Source organism: Nelumbo nucifera, chromosome 3 (genome assembly GCF_055504915.1).
Source record: "Nelumbo nucifera cultivar China Antique chromosome 3, China Antique-T2T, whole genome shotgun sequence".
In the NCBI taxonomy this organism is placed as follows: Eukaryota; Viridiplantae; Streptophyta; class Magnoliopsida; order Proteales; family Nelumbonaceae; genus Nelumbo; species Nelumbo nucifera.
The window spans coordinates 7,628,674-7,638,871 of record NC_142651.1 but is presented as its reverse complement, the minus strand read 5'-3'; the positions used below and the strand labels follow the sequence as shown (position 1 = coordinate 7,638,871).

Genomic DNA, 10,198 nt, shown 5'->3' with positions numbered 1-10,198 from the left:
CATAAAAAATCTGAACTATTCGGTTCCAAAAAGAATCTCCATAATCAAACATAATTGATTCTAAGGAGTGATGCCAAACGGGGCCTAAAAGGCATAAAAACAAACTAAACAGTTGGGCCAATCTTATGGATAAGATTCCATTCGAATCCGACTACAATGAATCAAATCTGGATCAAACCCATATCCAATTCGATCCGTATGGCCCCATGGCAGTGGAAGCTCGTAACACTCCTGAGAGTTTACTTTGTGTTCAACTGTTCATACACCTTCCTCGTACGGAGCATGAGATCTCACGTTCGACAATTGGGAGGGGGAAAAGAAGAAAATTTAGTATATGAATCGGACGGCTAGGAAAAGTCACTGAGAAGATGCTACTTCAACCCCATGTAGGTAAAATAAAATAAAATAAAATAAAATAAAATACGAGGTTTGAAAATCGGAAGGTGGGATCTTTGATGAACCTGATTCGAGGGGCCCACGTAATATGTGGTCTTTTTGGAGCTAATCAACGCCGTTCATCAGCACATCTTCTGTAGGCTACGTATATAAATAAGTATGTACTAAATTAAACCCCTTCGTGCTGGATTTATTCGTCTAGCTAGGGCTACGTATAGTCCTAACAAGTCACAGTTGCTCATTCTCATTTCTCCCTTCTAAAATCTAAACCCCAAAGGCAAAGTCTCGTTCCCTTCTGTGTCTGCTGTCGCCGCCGACGCTGTAACCTTCTTGTCTTATTTTTCGTCGGCGTAGCTCAAGGCAACCGGTCGAGTCGATTATCATGGACTCGGAGGCAAATGATGTTCCTCCATCAGAGGTCGAAGCTAATGATGTTCCTTCGTCAGAGCACGCAGAAGAGGAGAAGTCTCATCCTCATACGGGAGAGGGAGCCAGTCCAGGGTAATTATCTTCATCTCTCATTCAAATGTTCTTCATCTGTTAGTCTGTATTCTACCGAAAACGTTCTCTATTTCGATTTCTCCTAAGGTTATGTTTTGTTTGATAGGATAAGAGAGAAAAATAAAGATGAGGGAAAGTTCTATGTTTCTCTCTTATTTTCTGTTAAACCGAACACATCCTAAATTAACTGATGATATTCTTTTAAATTTCCCTCTTTTCCCATATCTTAGTTGATTTATCTGTTTATCTGTTCGTTATTTTATAATTTTGGGAACTTATTCTAATCTGCTCTTTATATGGGGCCACAATCCTGCGTTCTCCCATCTCTTTTCTTCGTAAATTTGTTTAATATGATTTGGAACATGTTTTCTTGATTTCTTTTTCATGACCTCTCTTTATTAGGGAAAGAAATCCTTTGTCTTACTGATTTTTGAAGTTTTCTCCTTCTTCCGTCAGGCAACTGACTCTTGCCGCTTGTTACTCCAGCATACTCAAGAAGGATTTTGTTTTTTGTGGGAGTCCAAAACCTTCTGTTTTCTTCATTTTGCTTCATATTTACTCATTATTTGCTAGAGAACTTGGCTTTTAAGTGTTCGATATGCATTCACAATTCTAGTTCATGCGTATTTGCAGAAAGATTTTCATCGGAGGTTTGGCAAAGGAGACAACTTCTGGTTCGTTCTTCGACATTTACTTCATCATCTTCTTCTTTCTACCACAGTCTGTTGTCTCACTTTTATTTTTATGCACGGTATGTTATTTACTGTACAGCTCAATTTACGAAGCATTTCGGGAAATATGGTGAAATTACGGACTCTGTAATAATGAAGGACAGGAGGTCAGGGCAACCCCGTGGATTTGGATTTGTGACATATGCAGATCCATCTGTGGTTGACAAAGTCATTCAAGACACTCATGTTATCAATGGGAAACAAGTAAGTCTATTTTGGATATGAACCTTGGGTTTAATTTTCTTTCTATTACTAATTGACTTAAAATGTTGACTTCTAGGTGGAAATTAAGCGAACTATACCAAAAGGAGCTATTGGATCTAAAGATTTTAAGACAAAGAAGATATTTGTAGGTGGAATTCCAACAGCAGTGACTGAAGGTTGGTTTCCCATGATGCAAAAGAACATTGGATCACCTTGAATTTGGTGTGATAAAAAAATCATTTTAAGCAGATGCCTAGCAAGTCCCAAGAACACCATTTGTCTATAATTTTTATGGCCAAAATACTAACAATTTAATGCTCTGTAATGGTTTGGCATTTGGTTATTCTTGTTTCTTAAGTTCTTTCTTTTTTCTTTTTTTTTGTATTTCTCAGTTAGTAGTAGTTTCTATTTGGTTTCAGTGCTTTGAGTATATCTAACACCACGGCAAAAGAATTAAAAGGTTATTCTTTGTAGCCTTTGTGTTCGAGTCACTATTGGCTTTGCTTTTTTGTTGAAGCAGGTTCCTGATCAGAGGCTATCTTAGGCCTAACTTATATTTAGTTACTTTCTAATTTGTTTTGATGGATAGGTACTACCTAATTTGTTAGTGACGAATTAGTTGCTTTTGAGGTTCTCACCTCATTGTTGTGCCCGACTAGCCTACAAAATACAGGCCAATATTGCAATACAAAATAAGCTATTCTGATGAACTTATAAGCCTTTATGATTTGGTGTGCGATGCCTAGCATGATGAAGTGGTGAGATGTCTTCTAAAACATCTCAATTTTGATGCCTTCTAGTTGAAGTAGCTATTAGATGCCTCAACTAAGTTTTTCCTGAATATCATCCATAACTTTGCTTGTTTATCAAAAAGAAAAAAAATCATCCCTAATTTCCTTAAATTGAACTTCTAGTTTCACTTAAAGATTCTGCATAGATTTTTAGCTTCTCTGTTTCACTTAAAGATTCTGCATAGATTTTTAGCTTCTCTGTTTCACTTAAAGATTCTGCATAGATTTTTAGCTTCTCTGTTTCACTTAAAGATTCTGCATAGATTTTTAACTTCTAGTTTGACCTTACCCTAGTATTTGCAGTTACCTCCTTTTAATCCATCAAATGGTTAGTAAACTTTTTCTTAGCCAATAAGATCTTAGTCATGCTATTTCAACATCTGCGTGTGTGTGGGGGGGGGGGGTTGGTTAGTGGGGGCTCCTGAGTCTTGACTTGTTAGAAAAGTAAGACAAGATATTTGTGGAGGGTATTTCTGAGCATTCCCAAAGATAACACCTGAAGCACTTCATGGGAATGTAGTGGATGCAGAAAAAGTCCAAAGGGGAATTGGTAGCCAACCAACAAGTCTGTTCATTTGGTTTCTCTCCAGACATCTAGAGAATTAATTTTAAGGATGCAAGGCTAGAGAATCACCAAAGGAAATAGAAGATTATGTTGATTTTGTTATCTAGTGTCCATGTGAGATGTAGTGAATGGAGCAAGTGGAGCAGGTTGCAACTAGCAGCGATCAAGTACCCTTATTTATTGCAATTGGTGAACCCTAGGCTATGATTTGAGACTCAAGCACGATACTGAGAACAGGCTATACTTCAGGATTCAGGTGTGAAAGCAAGGTTGGTCTCTGAAGGATGATCTCTGAAAAAACCACCATACCCCCCACCCTAACTGAAGTTACAGGAACTGTCAACATGAGTCATGATCAAGCCATCTCTAGGGCTTCTGGCTACAAGGAATTGGGAAGGGTTTACTTTTTTTCCATTTCCTGGTGGGGGTGCAGTAAGGGGATTTTGCTAGATTAAGAATTCATAGATTGTGGAGGGTGTAAAATCCCCTTTTTAATAATGCAGGCTGCTATAACATTGGAGGCTATAAATTTGTTCTACAGTACTTACCTATTCCAGTCTTGCTAAATGTGATTGACAGTTTGACTGAAGGACATTTTTAATTCCATCAACCATGCCTAGGATCATGAAGAATCAGAGCTGCTACTGGGAACTTCATGCCCCAATATGAAGCAAAGTGGGCAATCCTAAATCTATAGAATGTATTTGATGTTCAATGGTTAAAGAATTTAAGCTTTCGTTGTCTTAGATTAGCACATGCCATTGGAGAAACTAGAAAGGGATATTTGATGAGTTTAGGATAATGGAGTTATTATGGGTGTTTTGATGTGAATATGATTCTAAGTTATGCAAATTTTGAATTAGATTTGTGATAGACAAATATCTTAAGAATGTAAAATTTCCATGTGGAACAGCATGGTTTATATAACTTGCCATTCTCTATAGGTGCATTTTCCCTCCTCTAGATTGCTGGAAGGATTGGAATTAGGTAAGTTGAGAATGATAGGAGGCTGAATTTGGAGGCCAAGTATATTACCATCCCTTTTAATGTGGGTCTGGCTCGTTGTCAGGGCATCGTCTAGGTGACATTGGCTGGGAACCTTGCCTAAAACATCTTTACTTGTAACAGCAAGGTGGCTGTCTAAGTGACAAAAATGACAAGGCAGACGCCTTATTATAATTTCATTCATTTTGCTATTGTCTTACTAATATGCGTGTCAATATGCATTATAATGTTTACTATATATTATCTATACTTTTTTAAAGTTTTGCCATTGAAATTTAAAAGATCAAAGGGTTTTAGGAAGACAAAAGGAAAGAAAAAATAAAAGTATAAAGAGGTTTTTTTTTTTTTTTTGCTTTTTTCCATTCTCTCTCTCTTGTGCTAAATAAAACAGTAGCTTCACCTTTGATCTTTTTCTCTTTTACTTTCTATCTTAAATTTTGTCATACAAAATTATAACATTCTTTAGTTGCTAATTGATATGGAATTTCTCTATTAAATATTTATTGGTATTATTTTTGAAAATATCGACATGCTTATCTTTTAGATATGATGATTTGCCATGTTTGGAGAGTAAAATTTAGGGCCCATTTTGGTTTGTGGTAATAGGGGTCTGGAATTGGAATGAGCTATTCTGATTCCAACTGTTTGGTTGGGCTGAATTGGAAATCCATTCCCATTCCTGGTGGATGGCATTCTCCCATTTGAGGGAATGGCCATTCCCTTCTCTCTCTCTCCCTTGGGAATGAAATCCCATTTCAACTTATTCCAATTTCCATTCTGATTCCTGTCTGAACCAAACAGATTTTGGGAATAGATCATTCCAATTTTGATTCGGATTCTGACTGTGAACCAAACAGACCCTTAATGTTCTTGATAAAGAAAATTGCTATTCTTTCGAATAATATGTATGGGTAATGATTCAAGATTTTGGAAATCCAGGGGCTTCCAGGGTAGGTGGAATTATTAGGGATAAGATAATTCTTAGCAATTTGGATTTGGTTGGTCATGGTAACTTACCCAAGGGCTGAACTTTTGGCCTTGATTCAAGGTCTAAAATTATTGGTGATGCAGGAATTGGGAAATGTGCAAGTGGAATGCGGACAAATGTTCAAATTCCATGGGAATTTAGGTCACTGGTGAGACAGGCTCAATCAGTAAATGCCTCCCTGAATACCTCATTCAGTTAGGTATCTCGGAGCTCTAATGTGCTTGCTGATTCATTGCACAAGCAGGGGTTGGTAGTGATTGCCTAGAATGGGGTTGCCCGGGGCCGGGTTGTATAACATGTAAAAGTTGATTTCTTTTGATTCATTTTATGTTGTGTTGACACCTTGTTTGATGATCTGAATTGGACATTGTACTAGGTTGCTTACTGCACACATTTTTTAGCAGTATGGTGTCTTTTCATGAATGCATTCTGTTACTTATTGAAAATATCATGCATTCTGAATGATACAAGTTTTTATTTTATACAAATTCTTATCACTTAGGCGTCACCTAGGCAACTATGATGTGGCCATAACTGATACAAGTTTGAAAGTTTAGGTACATTGGTGACTTGGTGTTGCCATAGGCTGCAAGAGGCATGATGTCTAGGGGCTGGAGCATAACAATGTTCATGTGCTGCATCTCACCTAGACTGAGGCAAGTTATGGTTTACGAAGCATGCATCTTTTTTGTGTGTAGAGTGTGCTTCTTGTATATAGAATCACAGTGAAGTGGCCTATGTATTAGAATGCCCTTACCAGTTCAGTTAATTTGCAATTTTACATAGGGAAGAGATTTGGCAATTCCAACTGCAATAGAAGCGGTTCCTTATGAAGAAGACAGGTGCCTTAGTTTGCATCATCATCATCCAAGCCTTATCCCAACAAATGTTTTAAAACGCGGAGGCGTGACGCTAAGCGGTCCACTACCTAGAGGTGTGAGGCGTAGTTCAGAACGTAAGAGGCATAAGCCTCTTGAGCACAAGCAGGCGTGGCTTACGCCTCCTTAAGAGGAGGGGGGTCAGGAGGAAGGATAGGAGGAAGAAGAGGAAGGAAGCTCTCTTTTTTTTCTTTATTTTTAATAAAAAATCTTTTATATTAAGAAGAATAAAGATTGAGTCCAAGATTTCTCAGCCCAGGGCCCGAAGCCCAGCCCCTGTGCTTAAGCTTCAGGCTTTTGAGGAGCCTAATGAGGATTTTAGGCTGAAGTGGTTAAAGGTTTTACTATGTATAGGCTTGCTTTGGACCATATTAGCTCATTATTGGATTTCTTCCAGAAATGAAGTATGGTTTACGATTTTGTAATTTTTAATCCTAATAATGCAATATAACAAAAGCTGCAATTGGATTATAATATTGCATATATGTATGTTGTAGCTTAAATATATAAAATATAATATCTATCTAATACAAGCTTGCAAGCTCAGTTTAGGTTTGACATCTGGCCGGTGACAAAATACAGTAGGCACCTGTAAAGGCTGTAATGATTAGCCAATCTATGTAGTTTTGTTGACTGTCTTGTATCTGATCCAAGCATAAATCTTATTTTCATTTTGAATGGGGCAGATGAGTTCAAAGATTTCTTTGCAAAGTTTGGAGAGGTCAAGGAGCATCAAATCATGCGGGACCATGCTACTAGCCGTTCTCGTGGTTTTGGATTTATTACATTTGAGACTGAGCAAGCTGTTGATGATCTCTTGGCCAAGGGCAACAAGTTGGAGTTTGCTGGAGCTCAGGTGAGTACAAAACCTATTAGAAGTATAATTCTGATAAGTTGTATCACTGTTCCTGCTAAAGTTGCTTTTGAGGAAGATAGTGGGTTCTTTCTCAGTATCTTTTTTTTACCACATGGTTTGAAAATTCTTATTTCAGCGATGCATTTTATTTTGGTTTGCTTCACTGGAATAGTTCACTTGGGAAACTGAGTGCATGCTTTAACAAATCATGGTTGTGTTTTGAAGTTGTGTTATATTAGTTTTAAGAATGTAATTGATTATAATTTAGTATCTTGATCTGATTATGGTAGTTTCTAAACCAGTAAATTCCAGTCTTGCTGTTGCATTCAAAATCAGATGGCTTCTAAAGAATGACAGTCTAGGTCGTTGATATATTTCTCTTCTGTTGTAGGTGGAGATCAAGAAGGCTGAACCAAAGAAAGCTTCAAATCCACTGCCACCACCAGCTAAGCGTTTTAACAATCCTAGGCCGGCATTTGATGGTGGATTTGGGGATGCTTACGGTGGATTTGGCGGTGGTGGTGGTGGCTATGCTGCTAGCTCTTATAGGTCAGGAGGGGGTTATGGGGGTAGACCCGGTGCATATGGTGGATACGGCGGGGGTGAATTTGGTGGTGGGTATGGAGGTTATGCTGGTAGTGGATTAGGATCGTATAGGGGAGAGCCATCTCTAGGATACTCAAGCCGCTATGGTGGAAGCTTTGGTAGAGGTTATGATCTAGGAGGTGGTTATGGTGGACCAGGTGAGGGCTATGGAGGATACGGTGCTGCTGCTGGTGGCTATGGTGCTGGTTATGATGCTGGCCTGGATGGTGCATATGGAGGTAGTGGTGGAGGTCCCTTGTATGGGAACAGAGGTGGTTATGGAGGTAGTGGAGGTGGTCGATACCATCCTTATGCAAGGTAGTGAGATCCATGGAAGACGGTGGTTATCCAGTGCAGCAGCAAAACAAGAACAAATCTTCAAGTTGTAGCATTATTCAATTTTACTGAACCGTGCTAGATAAATAGTCTGATCCTTGCTTTCAGTGCTTTCTCCCCTTGGCTTAAAGATTTCTGAGGAGAGGTTTATATCCAACTTGCGGGCAGGTTTACGTTACCTTAGCGATTTCTTATTTATTGTTTTTTCGGCCTCCTCCTCCCCCTCTTCCCTTTTTTCTCCGTTTACCAAGAACAGAGGGCTGGCATTTACTTGTGTCCGCTTTGTTTTTTCAATCACCCTTTTTTCTTATGTTGTTGCTAAGAATTAAGTGATAGAAGTTTCTATTCCTGTAGCGGTTTATGTGTTTTATTCTAGTGTTGAGATGTTTTCTTTTTCCCCCCTCTTTTCTTGTCTGTGATACTAACATACAAGTATATAACAATAACAGCATGCAAACCTTAAATTTGATCAACCTTTAGTTAGGCTCTTAATGCTTAATGACGAGTCTATGCATAGTCACTTTTCAATAAAGTAACTTTCCACATGGTTCTGAAAGTTACTGCTCTATTATCTTCGTAGAATCCCTTCTGCTCTGCCTGCTCACACGGCGTTGTTATCTGAAAAGCCCTCCCACTTTTCTAAATACTCTTAATTTAGAATCACCTTGTTTCATGTTCATTCATCTTACAGTTCCTCAACGCTTCAATTTGCCCAACATTCTGTTCGATTATTCGACTGAAAGGATGAGCCTGTTTTAATAGGTGGTGCAAGTTGGGTCCCTGATCTGAAGAATGTACATTGCATTGGGTCTATTCAAATTTCTACCTTTAACAAAACCCCAACATTGTCCAAGGTGAAACCCTACGCTCAGTTTGGAAGGAGTACAAATACAAATATGTAGAGTGCAAAACCTTGTATTTTGTACTATTTTGTATGTATTTACACTGTATATGATTGTATTTGCATTTTTTCTAAATTGAGCCCAAATTTCAAGAACTTTGATTTGAACTTCAAATGTCCAAGTCTAACTGTGATCTGTTGTAAGGGTGTTAGCTTCGTTTTTTTTGCTCGGTTTTTCTTTTGATAATCTTATTAATTCAATTTGAGTTTAACTAAATCAACTGAATGCTCACCCGTCTTTGGAGATACCGAGAATTCATGATAAGTTAATGGTGATGCCAAAAAAAAAAATGAAAGAGTTTCAATATTTCAAATAACCCGCACAGCTTGGTCTTCTCTAAGCTGATTTGCTTTTATTGTCAAGAGTTCCATAATCAATTTAAAGCCATCTTGTCTGAAAACTTGGTTCTTAAGACAAAATTACAGAATGTTTTGGGTTGTATGTTCTTTTTGTTTACAAAATTGAATCCTAAAAATGCTGCTGAATTTCTCTGGTTTGAAGTGGTATCATGTTCATATAAAACCTGTACTGCGAGATTTGTTTTTATTTTAAAACCCATCATTTTGATGTTCTCAAAATATAATTTTTTTTTTTGAAAAAGAAACTAAGTTGTTATTGATTGTCAAAACTAGAATTCAATTCAAGAAAATGTTTTTTTTTTTATTTCTTCTCTTGAAGTGGTGAATTCAAGAACAAATGAAAACAAAAATATTCTTGATTCTTATCCATGATCATGATGTACAGTGCTTTTCCCTTTTGTGTTGGAATTTGTGGTGGCTGTTTGAACGTCTGTTTGGAACTCTTTTAATCTGCCATCAAATTTATAATCTTTAATGTTGATTTGACATGTAAAATAAACCCTTTAAAAGTTGTTACCCTTTTCAGTTGTTTTTTCTTATATACAAAACTACCCTTTATTTGTATTACTTTTTTGAAGGGACAAGATATTTCAACCAACATTAAGATGGGAATGAGAAATTGAAAATAGGTTCATAACAAAAGAAAACAAAATAAAGGTATGAGATAGTAATAACATATTTAGTGTTTATAAATGAAAATAACTTGTGAATTTCATAAGAAACCAATGCTTCGTTGTTATTTGCATATTTATTGTTTATAAATGAGAATAACTTGTGAGTTTCAGAAGAAACCAATGCTTCGTTGGTATTTGTTAGGAATATTTTGGTAAATTACTTATATCTCTCTGTTTACAGACTTTTTATATTTTGGTAGTCAAAGGGGCATAGGTTATTGGGTAAATCTGATGGGAGTTTTAAAATAAAATAATTTACCCTTAAAATTGAATGAAGTTGATAAGAATCAAATTCATTCTGGATTGACATGAATGACTAGAGTCCTTGCTACTATGTTTTACACTTTTACTTCGAAATGAAAAAAAAATAATTGATTGAGAGGTGTTAATGAGATTTATATTTGTTTACCAAGCCACAATACAATGC

The 10,198-nt window shown here is 37.0% G+C and overlaps 1 protein-coding gene across 1 annotated transcript; it reads left to right on the top strand.

Moving 5' to 3' along the window:
* The first annotated feature begins 577 nt into the window (after positions 1–577).
* On the top strand, positions 578–8,233 carry LOC104593094 (RNA-binding (RRM/RBD/RNP motifs) family protein). Its single transcript, XM_010252777.3, has 6 exons — positions 578–897; positions 1,531–1,571; positions 1,669–1,832; positions 1,909–2,008; positions 6,746–6,915; positions 7,307–8,233. Exons 1-6 carry the CDS (start codon positions 779–781, stop codon positions 7,820–7,822), a joined length of 1,110 nt encoding a protein of 369 aa, XP_010251079.1. The 5' UTR covers positions 578–778; the 3' UTR covers positions 7,823–8,233.
* The last annotated feature ends 1,965 nt before the right edge of the window (positions 8,234–10,198 follow it).

Bases quoted from the DNA above. Each gene is read 5' to 3' on its own strand.
- LOC104593094 (XM_010252777.3), top strand. From the start codon at position 779: ATGGACTCGGAGGCAAATGATGTTCCTCCATCAGAGGTCGAAGCTAAT. The intron at 898-1,530 runs GTAATTATCTTC...GCGTATTTGCAG, and splicing joins GGAGAGGGAGCCAGTCCAGG to AAAGATTTTCATCGGAGGTT. The intron at 1,833-1,908 runs GTAAGTCTATTT...GTTGACTTCTAG, and splicing joins ATGTTATCAATGGGAAACAA to GTGGAAATTAAGCGAACTAT.